Source organism: Rhopalosiphum maidis, chromosome 4 (assembly GCF_003676215.2).
Source record: "Rhopalosiphum maidis isolate BTI-1 chromosome 4, ASM367621v3, whole genome shotgun sequence".
Taxonomy (NCBI): Eukaryota; Metazoa; Arthropoda; class Insecta; order Hemiptera; family Aphididae; genus Rhopalosiphum; species Rhopalosiphum maidis.
Window position 1 is genome coordinate 21231415 of NC_040880.1, and position 20035 is coordinate 21251449.

The 20035-nt window shown below is 27.3% G+C and overlaps 1 protein-coding gene across 2 annotated transcripts in view; it reads left to right on the top strand.

Annotated features, from left to right (window-relative positions):
* Window positions 1-20035, top strand: part of LOC113550595 (furin-like protease 2) — a 126145-nt gene that overhangs the window by 60761 nt on the left and 45349 nt on the right. For both annotated transcript variants that reach the window (XM_026952529.1, XM_026952530.1), the window contains exons 4-5: window positions 16123-16344; window positions 19229-19363. In XM_026952529.1, the coding sequence (XP_026808330.1) occupies window positions 16123-16344; window positions 19229-19363 (357 nt within the window). The remainder of the gene's footprint in view (window positions 1-16122; window positions 16345-19228; window positions 19364-20035) is intronic.

Below are 20035 nucleotides of genomic sequence, written 5' to 3' on the forward strand. Positions count from 1 at the left end.
CCATCTTGCGTCTCAAGTGTCATTTTGTGCGGTAGGTAGAGGATGTAAAAATAATATATGTAATTCACTGGTGAATCACTACAAAACTGTTATCAGCCCAGCCCTATACATTATACCGAATCGTGTATCATTTATTCGAAATACACCCATATGTTTAAAACACATTGCATACATGCACGATTTAGATGCTTTGTTATTGGCGTAGAAAATTGTGTTCGGATATTCTGTTAATGGCTTTTTTTGTATTATTATTATTATTATTATTTATTTTCATTTATTTGAAGTGGATTCTTGTAAATTACGATGTACAATTTATTTGGGTCGTATATTGTTTTTAACCAAACAACTACTATAAATTATGTATTATAATATATGTATTTGAATATAAAAAAATGAAGTGATTTTAAAAACATTTAAATTTTGTGCATCCATATAGATATAATACTGAATAGAAATAATACTCGTAAAATACTTAATATTTCATAAAATAAAATATTTTAACAGATATAAATAATATATATGTACATAGTACACTGATAAATATCGATTGTTTTATGTTTAGGAACTTATAGTTAGTTACTAGTATTATAAGGTATCTATAGTGCAGTTTATTTTAAATACTTTTAACGTTAATTATTACAATAGTACATATATCCATATGTTATATTACCTGAACTTTATTTTACTCAGAATTTATTTGTCTTATATACTTGTTTTATATTTGAATTACATTTTTGTAACGATACCTTACGATTTATGAGATTAAATATATATTAATATTTTGTATTTATTTGTTATAAAAATCAATTCAATGATAGAGGACATTGTTTTGTTAGTAGATACTCAAGTTTATACATAAAAATACTTTAGTTTGTTGACAAATAGTGCGTGTGTGTGTTATGTGTATTTATGTGGATATTCAATATTTACTTTAGAAAAATTGACTGAATAATGTACATTCTGGATGGAAGAAGTTATTGGTTTAGTAGTTACAGCCATTCCTCGATTTCAATATGTATATGCCTTCTGTTTGAAATTAGAAATAAATCTTGTCCAAAAAGCTCAATATATACAAAATATATTTTAAAAATTATTTCAAATTTAATATTATAATACGCTAACCACAGTTTTTAATCAAAATTAAAAATTTATTAAATTGAAAAAATAATAATTATAATCAATAATTCGTTATAACATTAAATATATACACGTAAATTTCATAGTATATTTTGAAGAAATAATATATATATATATATATATATATAAGTAGTTTCTAGAAAGTTTGAAAACTTTAAATTCAAAGTGGCAACTGCGAAATATATTATGTGGTACATGCAAGGATATAATATATCATTTATCAGTATTATATTTATAGATAATAAATGAATCGATAATTAATTTAAATTAATTTTTATTTGTAATGAACGCAATTTGTTTAATATAAAAATTTTAATATACGATCCGTATTATACATATGTGATTTTAAAACGTTCTAGATACTAGATACTTAGTGTCTAAATCAGTATAGTAAAAATCTATAATAACCACGATTTAAATTTAACATTTCTTTAAATATCACTGTTTAACTAATTTCTATTACATTTACTTAAAATTATAATTGAAAAACTTTTGAAAAAACTAGAAATCATTATTAATTAATTTTTACAGAATCCTTAAATTCTATATTTTAAATTTAAACTGTTCTTTGCTTTAAGAAAAATGTTGTCATGCTAAAAAAACTTTATGCTAAGTTTGTAGTAATAAGCCTTCAACACAATTTCCATGTTTGGAATTGGTATATTTATTTTTAATATTTTAAAAAACATAATTATCGTTATAAACAATTCTAAATTAATATAACTTATTTATTTTATATTATTATAAATCAATTCGTTCAAAAAAAAAAAAAAATAAAATGAAGTTAGTAAATTAAATAAACTGTTTTTCAGTACAAGTCTATAACAATTCACAATATGGAAATTACATTAACGGAGTATTTAAGAGAAACTTCAAAGTAGGTTAAAGATATTTGATAAAAGCTACTTTTTAGCATATAGATTCAACAATAGTGTATTCAATTAAATATTTTATTTATTTTTTGTTTATATTAGTTTAATAGAAAACAATTTTTGAAATATATTGCAAAATATGGTATATATATATTTTATAAAATAAATGTTAATATTTTTAAGTTTGTTTTTTAATTTATTTTCAATTCGACAGTTTAAAATTTATTTTTTAGGAAAATAATTTCATCGCAATTTTTAGACAGATTTTTCTTCCTTTTAGTATAAGTGAAAAGGTGAATAATTAAAAATTGTTGTACAAAAATAAAAGAGAATCATTTATTATTATTTGAAGATAGTATTATAGCTAAAAGCGTCTCGTGGTCAATCGGTAACATTTACACAATACGGATAAGGACTAATGTACACTGAAGTAAAAGACAACAACTATTTTCTGCATCATTGCTCACCCTCAAAAGATAAATACTATCTTTAAACTGTCCTCAATAAGATTTCCAAGTTTCCAAATTATTTAGACGTGTTATTAATAAAATGGAAGTGTAATACGTTCTGACGTCAATTGATTGTGTAACACAATGTAAAGTAGTATAAAAGCTTGGACGTAAATAGAAGCAAAGTTCTTCACATGTACAAGAAAAAAACCTTTTTGAGTGAGATAAAGCGATTGTCTGCCCATCCACAAAAGAGCTCGTCGTCACATTTTCCCATTTTCTTTTTTTCTTCCAGTCCAAATATGTCCAATTGGAGGGAATTGTCTTTGATATAATAAATTAATGTCATCAGTTCGAAAGCGGTTTTTCTTTAAATTCTTTTCCAGCGGGACCCGCGATCCGGTGTGGAAAAAAAATCTGCCAATATAAAATCTCTATAATTAATTACCATCCATTTGATACTACCTGTGTTTACGACTTATGCAGTCGGTTGTTATATATATAAATATATATATATATGTGAATTTAGTAGTCGTGAAAAGAGGAAAAAACCACGTTTCAAATAGGGTTTTAATTTATTATTATTATTATTTATGTATATAAATAATAACCTTTTATTGAGTTTTATCTCTCATTATTATTCTCCTACACGTAGTTGGGTAGACAAATTGTTCTATAGAACGTTGCATTACATATTATTATCAATCTAATTATATTCATTATTTGTTTGTTTAAAACATTTTAATTCAAACGAATTATATTTATATTTTATTTAATTTAATAAATATTCAAAGCTGAGTGATCATAGGTGCTAAACTGTGGTTGAGTTTTTATAAAAATATTGCCTTGATGTTCATTTAATTTGTATTTTATTATTAACGATATCAGGCACATAATTCATGTTTAATATATGTATAGTTCTGTATTAACAATCATTAATCAAAAATCATTTATGAAGTGTCCACATGTATTCATTTCTTTTAATTTAATTTTAATTCAAACTCTGTACAATTCTGTAGAATGAAAAAAACATTTTTCTTCATAAAAAATTCATAAATAAAATAAAAAAGCGACACTTGCTGCTCTTTATTGTTGTCCTAATCGCTATATATATACAATTGGATGTGTACTTAAATTTTTTCTACTACAATTTAATTTGCATGTATTTTTTTTTACTTTTAGACCCATCATTAAAATTCGTGTCGTATTGCTCTCCCGATTTAACCAATGTATTGATTTTCCCACTTCTCCCACGTACGTAGTGGGTTCATAAATCACCGGTCTCGCCGCGTGTACACGTCTGTGCGCGAGGACGAATTTATGAATCTGGCCTTTATATAAACTTTAGGAAAACATATAGACTAAATATTTATAACGATGATAATATCACCTTGGCAATGAATGATGGAAACCAAGTTGTTTAAATTTAGATACTAGTTTAAAAACTTGTATTAATATTATATTACAATATTATTATTCTAACTTGGTTAGTATCAAATAAATTTATAAAAAAATAGTTTAATATTTGAAATTATAAATATTTTTATAACTTCAAGTATTCACGGATATAATTGAATATAGTTGACAGTATATATAACTTATATTTAGTGTTGCATTCAGATTATAATTTATTGTATTGACAATATCACTAATATAAATATACATACTATATATTTCTTTTATAATTTTACGTTTTTGATAATTTATAGTTTAATTATAATATAATATATTTTTTTTAAATTTAAAATATTATGAATATACATAATATTTGGATAGTGAGCAATAATAAATAGTAGTAACTCATAATTTAAAATGTTAAAAGTTAAAATTAATATTTATTATCTGTTGTTTATTTTTTTTTAATGATTAAATGTATATTTTCATAATGATACATAAATTATATAATGTATAGAATATTTTTAATATATTTTATACGTGCATCTTTTATAATTGTTATTTGCATATATATATATATATATATAACTGAGTTATAAGAATTAGGTGGGTTTTAGTAAATTGGATAAATTTGAAAACAATGCAAAATATTTTTTATCAGCAACTTTAATTTACTCAAATCATTTTTAAAACTGTACTTATTTAGCATTAATTTGTTATTTTTTTTACAATTTTCTCGTAGATTACTGGGATATTTAAAAAATGATTAATATTTAATTTATTTAATCGTCATATAATTTTCAATCTATAAATAGACTGGCGTTAAACTTTGTGAGCCTTTTCACTGAAACAAATACTTTAAAGTAAAAATGAACTTAAATAAAAATCATTGTTTAACCAAATTAAACCTATATGAATTTCTAAACCGTTCATTGTGCTTTAACATAAATTTAATAACCCTGTGGGGTACCTAGAAATCATCAATATTGGGGGTACTTTATATATGATATTTGTAAACAAACAAAATGTCTACAAGCCAACATCTGCTGGTAATTATTTAACTATTTAATAATTTATGATAATCAAATAAAAACATACAGCTTTTAGATTTAATTTTTGAAAATAGGATATATGGTAATAACATTTTGATTAAAATTTTAGTTATATACTACATAACGTAAAATGCTAAATATTTATAATTATATAGTAAAATTTATAGAGAATGCTTTTATTGGCTATGTGATGTTTATGTAGCCATAAACAACACATAATAATTCTAACAGTCATTCTAATCTTGCGTAACAAAACTGGTAGATATTACGTTGAATATCTTATGCAATCCTCGTAAATTTTTTATCTAAAAATTGCTCTATCCTATGTACTCCAATTATATATCATATTAATTGATTACTGTAAATTTAACTATCAATTAAACATTCTTGTGCATCATATTGCACGATCCATTATATTTTTAACTTGACATTGGGTTAGTATAGGTAAATGTAATATATCTATTTTTGTTTCCTATACATGTATGTACTCAGATTGCCTATATATTTTGCCGTGTTACTACAATTAATATTTTTTAGATTGAAACCTTTTTTTATAAAATTGATTTTATTCAGACTGTCTAATGATAATTTTTTTTTATTTACTCATTGTTTTGAGTTTATAGATGTCATTATTTTAATAAGGTTTAGTCATAAAACAATTAGTTACACTCCACTGAAATATTGGTAATTTTTTTTTGGGCGTAGACGTATTTTATGTTTTAAGTTCATTAGTGTTATTTTATTATGTTACTATAGACTTAAAACTTAAAACCATATAAAAACTTCTTAATACCAAAGATATTGTAAACTAATTCTAACTAAAGACATTTACAACAGTTTTTTTTTATAGCTATCTTCATTAAAACTTTAATTTTATGAAAATGACTGCACATCCTACTTCTAAACAGTTCGCATTACCCATTAAATAATAATCTATGCTGTTATTTTTCGTATAAAATATTTTAAAATTTAAAGTTAATATCTGTGTATGTTTTGAATAAAATATCAAAATCAATATGCATATCATGTACAGTTATTTTGAGTGTTACGATTAAAATCCCATTGAATGTTATAAAGGTTGAATAGAAGTACATTTCGAAATGTTTGTATTTTACATTTTTTTTCTTTAAAAATACATATCAAACTTGTACATATCAAAGCCTGAAGGTATACAAAGATATACAAGGATACGGATAATAATAGTATTTTTGACTACGAATAAACTTTCCTGAGGGTATATTTTTTGAGGACTTCTTTCTACTAGACCTGTACTTATATTATCATACATATATATAAAATAAGGATGGCTATATATTTTAACGATTATGCTTAAACAAGTATCCGAAGTATGTATTTTGATAGTCGATTTAGTTGATCATTTTTTCTTTTTAAAGCACAGATTATGTAAGTTCATTGTTCAATATAATGGTATATCTTATTGATACATAGTCAAAACTTACAACTCGAATGATCAGTTGCAGTATTTTAGCATCTTTGCTTACTATAAATACAAATAAAAATTACGCGCATGTAGTTGCATTTTTTTTTTAAGATAATTATATGTCTAATACATATACATTTATTTTGTTATTATAATTAATTACAATTGCGTAATGAATTAATTTTGTGAAATGTTACGAAATAATAAAGAATAACCTCAATATATTAATCATAAATTAAAAACCCACTGTAATGAAGTAACGGAAAAAGTAAATTTAACTTAAAACAATTATGTCACTCTCGGAGTATGAAAATAACAAAATTATGAAGTCCATTAAGTATGCTAATGTTTAAACTGTAAATATAAAGCTTATAAAAACGTAAATAATTACATTTTGTGTCAAAAATTGAACCGTCGGTACGATGTCCCGGTAAAATAATCATGCACTAATTAATGTGTGATTTGTAGCTACTATTATCTCAAGCGAATACGCGTTTTTATAAATGTATAGAATAATAACGACGCTGTCCCCTGTTAATTATTGTGAACATTGTTGTATGTATTGAAAGTGCGCATAGCCATATTATATTCGATACCCCTAAACCTCATAAGATTATTGTTATGTTCTAGTTAGTTATCAGTTCCGTACATCAGGTGAAGAATTTACGGTCGCGTACAGCAGGTTATATTAACATTTATATTATGAACAAAATGTTTGCAAAAATGCCTAATTTTCTGTTTAAATATATTCTCACCGCCCATGTTGTATTATATTGATTCTAATTATTATGATTACGGGTAATTAACTGTTGTGCCGTTTATTACATTATTAGAACCAATTTATCTAAATCCGAACTACAATATGTACAAATTACGTTCACATTTTCTTAACACTGAATCATAGTCTTCAAGTCTTTAATTATTACGGTTTATCATTACCGGTATCGGCTGAACAACTTCACAAGTAACAACGAACATTATCACAAAAATGTATATCTGTACCATGTGATTGAAAATAAAGAAAAAACTCTTTTGCAATACAATTTAATTATCTTTCAACATTCGCAGTGAGCGTTTATAACCGTTATATTTTTGAAAAAAATTAGTTAACGTAATTATTAATAATTTCTTTTTTCCATTACTACTTACATTTATTATTATATTACACGATTTTTATTAAGTATAAAATAAAATGCAATACTAATTATTTAGTAAATAAAATATTAAATCGCATTTTTTTTCTTTTACGGCATATCGATTCTCGATTTAAAAAAAAACATAATTTTTTGTATTGCCATCGTATATTATGATATTATGATATAATAATTTCATAAAATATTAAAACATAATTACGTTTCCCTCAGTTTGGTTGGGTTTATGAAACAATCGCATCAATTAGTGAACAGAATCTGGACGTAATAGTTGAAAATAAAAACTACATTCATGATTATTACAATAATAGTATCAGAATCCCTAAAACATCACTATAATCGGTCATTTGATAATTTACCGTGATTCGTTAGTCGTACTGGCATATCATTGAAGTGATTCCGTGATAAAATAATTTATATCCGTATACACGCATATGCTTTATATCGGACACGCGAACATACCTATGCGGCAGTATTGTACTGTTGCTATATATAATATTATTGTTATATATTGCTTCTATTGCACCGAAATGTCCGAAATCCCTGTATTTCAAGATTTTTGACCCAAATATAGGTTCTAATTTTGGTAAGTGGGTCACTGCGGGTGAGTATTGGTGGATAGATTGAACATTGGTGATTGATGATTGGTCATTTAAGTATAAAAACCACTATACTATTGAGGTACTAATCTACATTCATATTATTTTTTATCTTCTGATCATGATAAAATTATAAACCATACATTTTCGCGCAAGATGTCCCTCTTGAGTGGTCAATTTATAGATGAAAGTGGTTAGAAAAATATTCTACATACCTATAACCAGTTTTAAACCACTTCGCCGTCACTAAATTGTCAAAACTTTTGCGTCCACCCGCTTATAATTTCGTCCGTTCGTGTGTATAGATGGCAAAAAAAACCTATTAAAACACGTGTGTAAGTATCCCAAAATGTTGTTATAATAATGTTATTGCAATCTACATCGCGTTATTGCGGATGGGTTTTGCCGCGCGCACGCATCGTAAAAGTGTCGAAAAGCATCCGGCTTGATAAACCGCGTGTTCCGTGGTACCTGTATAATATAATATATTATATACGTTTATATATATAAATATATTTATGACATTAATATTGTATTTCGTATATTATGTATGCACGCGAGATTTATAGCGTCGTATCGTCTTGGCGACGGCGGCGCAAACCTCTTTCCGGCTGCTGTGCAAAGGAGTTCTCTCTACCGTTCGGCGTCACAATCTCGTTTACGAATATATATATATATATATGTTATACGTCCCTCCGATAAATTAGCCTACAGGGAATGCCAAGTTTACCCGTACCATAGAGGTGTATATTATATATTTATATATATATATATATAATAGTAGGTTTCGCGTCGGACACACGCGTACCATTGTTGTTGTCGCTCCTCCCGCCACTACTCTCTCTATCATTATATGTATGTTTATTATGTATTATGTATAATAATAATAATATATAGTATTATAGTTTATATAGCCGCCTGGCTGCAGATAGACGCGAACAACCGCGTTCTTCCCACCCGTTGCTCACTCGTCCACCGCCGTTGTTATTATTATGCATTTTTCGTCTTGCTTATTTCATCCGCCCTTGTACGTATTTTCCGGTTCATTACCGGTTACGATGGGTCCGGACGTGGTGTGTTGTCGTCGGGTTTGGCGTTATGCCCCGTCGTCCGTCGACGTCGTCGTCTTTGTCATCGTTGCCACCACCGCGGCAGCCGTTCGCAAAATAAATGATGTGAAAGCAATCGCGCGCGCGTCATACACCCCCTGCAGACGGGGATGGAATTGTTGGCGAAGTGATGAAGTGTATGGGCACGTCATGCGCGTAAAAGATCGACGGGTGAAGGGGATGACGTGCAGAGGCGGTGGTGAACGTCTGTGTGTGTGATAAAATTGAGCGGACCTCGTAAATAACACCCACGCCGTTTTTCGTTAGGTTGAGTTTGGTGTCCGTGTAAACGCGAAAAATTTCGTATACGGACAAACACGACGCCGATTGACCTCGTCACTCGTACCTATATTACCCACATCCTCCGAGAGTCCCACATTGTCCTTAAAAAATAAAAATAGAACCTCCTTATCTGACTTGCATGCCATGCACTCTTTTATTCTCTTCTTATAACCCCCTCTCTCTCACACTCTATGACACATACACTTTCACTCTATCTCCTCTATTTTAATGATACCTTAATGAATTTATCAGATCTTTTGTAGAATCTTCGATTTCTATTGTGTGGTTTTAACTCGCCAGTGCTTTTTTTTGATCAAGACATACCTTTTTTAATTGGTCATCCGAAAAGGTTATTTGAACGTCAAACGAGATTTTACAAAGTCTTACGGAACAAATTAATCGTCGTTATCTATTTTTTTTTTAATCTGTTAGTTGTCTCTCGTTTTCATTCTTCGTCTCTCCGAAAAACAATTGCAAACGGTATTCGTGAGGATTTGACATGTTCAATAATATTCTTAACGTCAAACTTCCTATCGATTTAGCCGCACATTATATATTTGTATTAGTGGAAAACGAGTTTAACGGTCCAAATGACTAAATAATAATGGTTGAATTTTGAATTACCAAGAAATAATAATATCTATCATAACGACTTACAAATAGACGCTATAGGTTTTTTTTGCAATTGAAAATAAATATTTGTTCAGTGTATTTAAATAATGAAAAAAAAATAAAGTCCCTTTCTTTAATTTCTATATGGTTTATTAATGTATTTTCGTACAATGATGTGTTTATTTAATGAATATAAAAATGATATATGGGTGTAACTGAATTGTTGTCAAGCTCGTTTACTTAAATTAACGTGCGTTTTGCGTACCATTGTATATTATTTTATTTATTGTTATTTATAAAATGCGATTTAGTCCTTAACAACTTTTTGTTGTATACACTTTGATGTTCATATTATGCGTAGTGAAATTGTCTCCTCGACATTTATCTCTATCTGTACGTATGTACAAAAATGTGCATTTGCCAGAGTAGTTAATTGAAATAAGTATATGCTTTACTTTGAATGAGCAATTTGAAACCTATAGAGAATCATGATATGCATCATCACGACGTTATATTATTATGAAAAACCCTTTATTATTATTGTATAATTTGTTTTCTGTTAAAATAAATTACTAAATGCTATATTGAATAAATTGTATGCAATATTCATCTACACGCGTGTTTTATATTTCACGGTCTTTGCGTTCTTGTGCGTGTAAAGATAAAGAAATATTATAAGCAAATAAAGTATTTTAAAGAGAGAAAAACCAGCTAGTCTGAGATAAAAAAAAAGTTCGAAAATTGGCGGTAATTTTGAAGGGTCGAAGGGAGAGAGCAATCGATTTATCCTAATAAACATTCCACTTGCGCGGCATAGTGTGCGGCTATATGATACAACATCACCGTGAGTATCTCTCTCTCTCTCTTTCTCTTCCCTCTCTCCCTTATCTGTTGTTTGAAAATTTCAATTCGCCTACAGGAAGTCTTCACTTCTCTCTCGCCCGATATCTGTTTTTATACCATTCATGTATGTTGTACTACTTAAACTTTTCATGCTCTTCTGTCATTTTAACTTGCTCGATTTTTCTTAGATTCGTTAAGGTATCTTTATATTACCGCAACATAATAGAGTCCCGAAAAGACTAATTTTACGATGATATATAAAAAAAAATTATGGGAATCCCGTTAGACGAATCGGAAATAAAAATGGATTCGTCACGTATATAAACGTATTACTTACAAATATATGCTAGGTACATCTGAAGTTATCTATACATGACAGTTCCTTTTAAAGATTGCATTTAAGGGATCCTATTATCACATATTATATAACAAATTGTATACATTACTGAGAGTTGGATTTTCTTATCAAAAGATATCCATTTATATATTTATCTTTTAGTTAGCGTAATATTTTGAAATTCATTATTCTGCTTTTATCAATGAACATAATATGCCAGCATGGTTCTAAAGAAAACAGCCGACATTTTACATGTAACATAAAAACAAATCAGATACCCATTTTGTTGTAAATAAGTAATATTTTCTCATATGTTTCACTGGTATGATTACATATTTGAACTCCTAAAAACCATTTTCGTATCATGTTTTCGTGTTTACAATATCGTGTATCATTCTAAAATGTAAAAATAAAAATATTGTACTGCGCTACAATATAAATAATAAATATAAAACTTTGTAATAAAATTACTATGCATTTTTAAATGAATATATATATATATATATATATATTAAATATTGTATATCTATTAACTATTGTAATAATAATTATAATAAAAGATTAATGTTTATTTTCTAATTATCTGTACATATAATTAACTTGATAAAAAATATACAATAATACTACGTTACTTCGACTTACTTTAAATTACATATATTTACTATTGAAAAATTAACTAATAATTAAATTTGTGTCACTGATTTTTAGCCATGGCTAATGAGAATGTCAGAAAACTTTTGAAAAGCTTTTTACTTCATTTAATTTGATTCTTGATTATATGTTAGAACTCTTCTTCTACTATTCAACATAGTATGCTACACTTCTTAGAAATATCTGAAGTACGTAACCATAGTATTATACACTATACAGTTAGTTTTTACTTTGGTAAATTTTAGTTTATATAAAACTATCTTGTTTTAGCCTTATTATTTCATTTCGAGTACCAAGTTTAGTGGCTTAATATGATTTTAACAGAAATTTCACGATTTAACGTGTTAATGTGTTAAGATGTACACTTTGCACATACGTGTACATACATTTTTTGACTAATCGTTGTTAAAATATTGAATGTTTTTATTAAAAATTAAAAGCTTTTAAATAAAATGCTAAGTATAGTTTATACATAAATATGATAGATGTGTATCCGCATGGGGCATTAATAGTATTTTTATCTTGTTTTATTATTATACATCAATTCTTAAATATTACGACAGCAGTGCTGTTATTCTATACCGTATACTCGAATCGAGCGGACATGACATGGAGGATACCGGACGTGGTGTTCGTTTGTGTAAGAAATAACATTATTATTTTTATGATATTATGTCTGGGAATCATAATCTTAACCATAAATTTGATTTTTTGAGAATGGTTGGACAAATAGTGATCCGTGTGTTCGCTGTAGTGCTCGCTCCCGTCCTCCGAGCTTAAAAGATTTGTTCACGTGTTCCTACACTTAATTATTTCATAAATATTACTTTTTTGTCTTCCGCCAACAAGACACTCTGGACATTGAATGAAATTTCATTTATAAACTACAAGTATAAGTCCACAAGTATACATTCCTGGTAGAAAAACTCACCGCCACCGCGTCGCGACATCAGTCTACGGTCCATTTGTCTGCTATGGTTTTCGATCAGTCGTTTCGCTAGCCAAAAGTATCGATTGCATATAAACATACACTATACCTATGCTATTATTATTATTATCATTATTATTATTACGTACTAGTAACAATATCATATTACATTATTTTTATCCGCGGTCTAATGGGCCCGAGTAAATCATTATTTCGATTTATTTTATTTTCGGTCTGTTATGTGTGTACCGTGTTTTTATTCGATGCGATGTTACGATTCGTTCTTCGATTCGATTTAATAATTATTTAGAAGTATAATACGTGCATTAAAATGATAATAAATCATTGAACTCCATACATGCAGTCTATATAATATATATATATATATATAAATGATCAATCAATTATCTCAACTATTTTCTTTTCGACAATCACTATTATACATATAGCAAAGTATATAGTTTCTATTTATACACAGTACCTCTTTACTGCTGCAGTCCGCCGTGAGTCTTCTCCAGCGGCAATAGTAATGCTGTATTATGATATTTATACGTTATTAGATATTGTCGTGCCTGCCTAAATGCATACAAACACATACACATATGCACACTAGAAGTCGACCGTGTAAATTATTATATTTTCCACAGCGATTACCCGCCGAAACGTATTTACACTTCACCGAAACAAATTTGCATTTATATTTCTCTTTTGATATTTTTTTTCTTCTTCTAATCGTTTTATATTATGTAGGTATTCTTTGTACGCGTGCACGACCTTTGTAAATATATAATATTTATGCGTATTATTCGATTCTCTGCCACGAGTCACGACTAGGTTGACCTGAAATCTGCTTTCGTCTTTCTAGTTGTACTTATAACAACTCAAAACATAATAATAATAATAATAATAATAATAATTCGACGACCACCTGCGACTCCGCAATTGTGCGCTCTACAAATATCATAATTCGTCACATAGTTGACGCGCGTGCGTATATATTATGCATGCCAAGAAGATCGACCTATTTTTTCCACTTGTGTCGCGTCCAGCAAAATTTCAATTATAAAACGTTATAATAGTACATTGATACGTAATATTAAGTGTAAACTAGTCGAGCAGAATACCTACAATACATATTGAGGAAATAAAGCTGATGTGTACGGTACGCATTAAGTTTATTTCTGTCTCTTTCTCTCTCTCTCTCTCTATCTATCTCTCAATACATATTTATACAAATTTTTCTATGTGCACTTTTCTTGGGAGACTATTTTTCCTTCGTTTTCCGTGGAAAAAAAGAATAATAACGTGTACACGCCAACGACTTCATCCTGACGTTTTGTCAAACACCGAGTATTTCAAAATGGTATTTTACTTTTCCCATCCCTTCACCACACTCACAAGAAACGAATAATATTCATCGCATTTGTATGGATGTTGCACGTTCTGAATTTTATTGCTCGCCTCTCTCCGCTACGAATAATTTTTTCATAGAAAACTCTATTGTTTTTATTGTATAATTTTATACATGTATTGACACAGAAATATTTAAAAATAAAATTCTATACGCAAACGACAATTATTTAGTTTTTATAATATAGTTTATTTATAATTAATTTCACAGTAATAGGTAAATTAAATCTCAGTTGAAAATTAAAATTTTAATAATTATTTATTTAAAGTTGAAAGCAAGTATTTCAATAGGTGCTAATTGTAATATTGTATATTACTTAGACTTTCAACATAACCCGTACTCTCAGGAATTTTAAATTTATATTTTAATATTTATAAATTTAAAAATAACAAAGACAGCCTGCAGCTGTCTAAAGCATTTATTCATCTTTCAACTTTCCTATTATGATTTATTGAATCGTTTAAAAACAAATCTGACGTATACAGTTTGAATAAAGTTATTTTAAGTATTAAACTGCAGATACATTAATAATATATCAATTCGTTTGGATTTGGTTTTATAAACGTTTATGTTAATTTGTTTATTGTTATGCTAAATCTTATAAAGTCAAACCGGACCATTATTTGCTGTAGAATTATTACACAATGCCAAATTATATTTTAATATCTCTAGATATTATTATGTATGTTATTACATTTTTGAAAAATGTTATCAAATTAATGTTTTTGAAACTGTTAATATACAATAATAAATATCTTAGTTAATCAAGTGAATATGAAATAATTGTTAATGTTTTTCTGCTGCGCAGCTTTATCGTTATTTGTTGAATGATTGTAGTTTGTTCATCGTATTTTATTTCAATCATATTATTATTATTTAAATTATATTATTAAATTTCTATTATAACATTTAAACTGTAACGAAACTGAAACAAAGATCTCCTAAAACAATTGCTCATAAACAAACTTATTAGTCATTAATATTATTTTACCATATTATTATTACTTTTTCTCTATAAATAATTAATAAAAGCCAGAAATTACTTTAATGAATGGGTATCATTATCATTCTATTCGTTTATACGATTCGTGTAAATAGAATAACAATCTATAGGTATGCAGATTGTTCATTTAAACGTAATTGATTATTTATAAAAAATGTTTAACATTTTTATTATTTATTTCCCAAAATTATTTTCTTTAATTTTGAATAAATTCCTATTGTTCTTTATGATGATGCTTGTAACACAATATAGTCAATAGATTTATTCTGATTGAAATTCAAAGTTTTTATTTTAATAAAGCTAAAAAGGACAAAGACTGCCTGTCTTGATAAATATATATATATACTTATTTTTTATCTAATATAGTCTGTTTTTTTTTACTTTCTGTTTTCTCTGTGATAAACCTTAAATCTTGTTGGACCCCTTTATATTATTTTTAAATTTCTGTTCTTTGTTTGTCTCTTAGAAATTTTTAATAATTCAAATATATCATCAACTAATTCATTATTTAACCCACAGTAATATATTCACGTAAACATCAATAAAGAATAGTAAAAAAACAATTATATATATATATATATATATATATATTGTAGGTAAAAATTCTAATATTTTTAAAATATTTTATAATCCCCGTTAGTAAATAACTTAAAATACAGTTTTCAGGCGAGATAAATGTTCATTTTTGCCATGGCTATAATGTACTTTTGTCATTTTACTTAGTTGCATGTTTGCAGTATTATTATTAAAAAAATGTGTTTGATATTTAATTCGTTATTTTATTTTGAAATTATGATCGTCGCTATTCACATTATAATAACTAAATATGTATTTTACGTTTTTTTTTCAGGTGCATTGGGTTCAACAACAACATGAAAAGAAAAGACGGAAACGAGATTTTCCTGGACCTAATTTACCGGCTACTGTATTTGCTGGTTCCACAGATTTTTATCAGCAACAGACATCAGGTGGGCCATTATCACAACTTACACAAGGGCAATCATTTAGGCGTCTTGGTAACTCTGTCCATAACGTATTTCCGGATCCACTTTTTAAAGAACAATGGTACCTGGTAAGTATTATAAAATAAATCTGAAATATAATTATAATTGTAATATTATTATTAAATACTCTACTTCTTACGAAAGTTTTCTTTTAATTTATCGTAAACAAATAAATACAAGTTAATAATAGTTAAAGCTATTGTATAAGTTTATAAAACAAAAAATCGTTCATAAAATTGATTGATTTTATATAGTAGAGGAATTATTAATAAAAATTCAGTGAAAAAATTGTCTTCATTTTTCTAAAGGAATTATCAAAAATGTTAACCTTCAAGAATTTTTATTTTTTATTTGTAAAACTAAATGCCATAATTCAAATTGACAAAAGTGGCACTCGTTTGAACATGTGATAAAAAAAATGTATTAACTATTTTGTTGTCAGACAACTGAATCATTATTTTTTAATAAATCATTCAAAATAAAAAAATAAGATAATAATTGAAAGACGCAAACATAGGATCAATAGCTCAATAACAGGTTTAACGTCCGATTGGTTAAAGCTCTCTAGGTAATTCGCCTAACCTATAGCTGTATCCGGTAAGTCGATAATAAGGGATTATGTGTAATATATATATATTTATAGACTATGGACACATGAGACTGGATGTTGATCACTGGTCTCATCAGTCATATCGACAGAAGCCAGTTATGTTATTCTTACTAATTTAAGTGATAAATCATTCCTTTAAAAAAAAAAATGGTTTTAGTTTGGTTTAATAGTGTTAACGGGATATTTTTAAATGTTTAATGTTCGTTAAATATGATTTTTATATATATTTATTTTTATATGCTAAGTATATATTAGTATTGTATGTTAGGTTTGTTAATTATATATATTTATATTTAAATAATTTTTAATAAATATTATAATACATTATATTAATGATAACTCGGACATTTTTTCAAGCGGGAAAGGGACATATAATAGATTTATTTATTAGAATAGGCGCCATACAGCTTTTTATAAAAATACTAGTCGGTAATACAACTTTAATAGATCCCATGATAAGTTATAGATTAATAAATAACAGAAATAAAATGTAACAAAATTAATAGAAATTATATATAAAATTAATATTAAGATTTGTTGAACAGAGGATAAACCTATTATATTTACAATTATAATATGAGATATAGAAGTTGGCCAAAGCACGAAAAAACTATACATTGTTATTGGATATTATATCATCTTAATTAGATAAGAATATTTTGAAAAATTAGTACGATTTACATAAATGATGATGTATTACGAGTCATGGCTAATTTTAAAAAGCCAAAAGTAAATACATAAAGTAGATATATAATTCACCAAATTTCTTTTATGTCACTATGTGTAACAATTTAATTAAACTTTTTAATTACAATTTGTATACTAAGAAATATTTTATATTTCAAGAAAATTAGAAAAAAAAATGTACTAGCTTATAACGAAAATATTATATTAGTTATACACTAAACTATCTTTTAATTTAAAATTATTATTAATTATATTATCTATAATTATATGCATTTAATAAATGTACATCTAAATGTTATGAATATTTAAGAATAGTAAGTAAATTTCATACATTTCTTCTATTCAATAATTTTAAAGTATAAATATGAATTAAAAAGTTTAAAAGAAAGTATTTGGGCTGACAAGTCATTTAATAAATATTATACATAAATTTCATATATTCTAGAATAGTAACAAATTATTATACACATTTTTCCAAAAAAGTTTAGAATTCATTAATTATTTCCTTTTAAAAATAATTAGTATTATAACATTTATAACTTAATGAGTTGTTCATTAACTACGATATTATTTAACAAACATAATAGTTGTTTTTGATTAAAATATTTCTTTATGCTCAAATATATTACACAAACGTTTTGTTGTATAATTTTAAGAAAACTCCATTAAAAGTTTGAAAAAGAAACTATTTTTACCAACTGTTTTTACTACCGTGTTCTACATCTTTTATTACTTTTCTAAATGAATATCTAAGAATTCTTCCATTTAATTTCAAATAATTATATTATTATTTTTTTTTAGCATTATACTAAAAAATCGAGTTACATGACCTACGCTGAAAAAATGCGTTTTCGTACTGCTTTCTTTTTGCATCATGTATAAAGTTTATACAATTCCTCTTTTTTTGTATACATTATGCTATAATTTTTTAATAAATTAAACTCTGTGTAAAAAAATTTGAGTGATGAAAAATGTAATATCATTACGAATGCGACCCAGCCAAATTTAGTAAGCATATTAATACATATTAATTTGTATGTTAACTACTAACCCCATAAACTTAAATGTGTATACGCCACTGCTAATCATATATCATTATATTACCCTCCACTTAATTTTTATTAATATTATACAATTTTTTGGTAATGATCAATAAATAACATATAGTTAAAACATATATATATATCTCACTATATAATATATATATATTTATATAGGTATGTCAGTTCAGATTTATTGTATGAAATATGATGGTTTTCTTTAGTGTTTGCCCATATTAATTGTTAATGACTGTTCCTCGTCTAGAAATAGTTTATATCTAAATAAATGTAAAACATCGCTATAATCTTAAAATATTATGATAACTATCATCGCATAAGAGTACACTTACGCTAAATAAACAAATAGTAAATATCTTTATATTACTCACAATATTGCCAACCACAATACTTTGTGTTTTAATAAAAATATAAAAAGAAATTGTGAAAAATATTGAAACGCTGGTTTTTATGTACTTCTGACTCTTGTTGGTATGACAACTATATTCTGTACCCTGTACGTATCTGTCATGTACATCTGTCAATTTACCCATTTCAAATCTTTAGATACTTAAACTCTTGTATTATAAATTAATAATAATTTTATTTTTATTTCAGAATGGTGGTGCTCTGGACGGTTTCGACATGAATATGGGTCCGGCTTGGCAAAAAGGGTATACCGGCAAAAACATAGTCGTCTCAATACTTGACGACGGTATACAGACCAATCATCCCGATTTGGCACACAATTACGTGAGCAAACACTATGATAATAATAATAATAATAATAATCATAAGAGAAGTAACATACGTGTTCGTATTTTCCTTTTCCCTCTTATTTCAGTGTTTTTTCCCCTTTTCATTCCCCAACCGATAGAGCACTAAACATACCACGTTTTCCCATTCCCTAATGAGGGTGTGCATTTCGTTTCCCGTCCGAATCAGCCGACGACGACGACGATGCGGAATCGTATTAGTATCCGATTTGCACCAGGCAAACAAATTGCTTTCCTCTCCCCCACTCCCACCACTCACCTCCTAACCGGCTGTCACACACCAAAACATCGACAGTACGCATTGTAAACTGGGATTTCAGCGTTTTCGGACCCATTTGACGATTTCATATTCAGTGTTCGCAGAAAAGTGCTGTAGTGCGCACCGCTTTTTGCGACAATGAGAAAAACGAAGACCCGGACGAATAGAGTATAGAATAGAATAGGAGGTGGAGAGGAATAGAGTAAAAGGAAATGCGATTTGTAACTCGTGTATTCCTCCTTTGCCGCCACCGTCACCACATATAACCACTCGCCACCGATTCGATATCGCACTCTCCCCTTCTCTACAGAACAAACGGTGTCATGAAATTGTTGACTCAATAAAGTAGTCGCGAACATTTTCGATGCAACCATAAGTGTTTGGGGAATT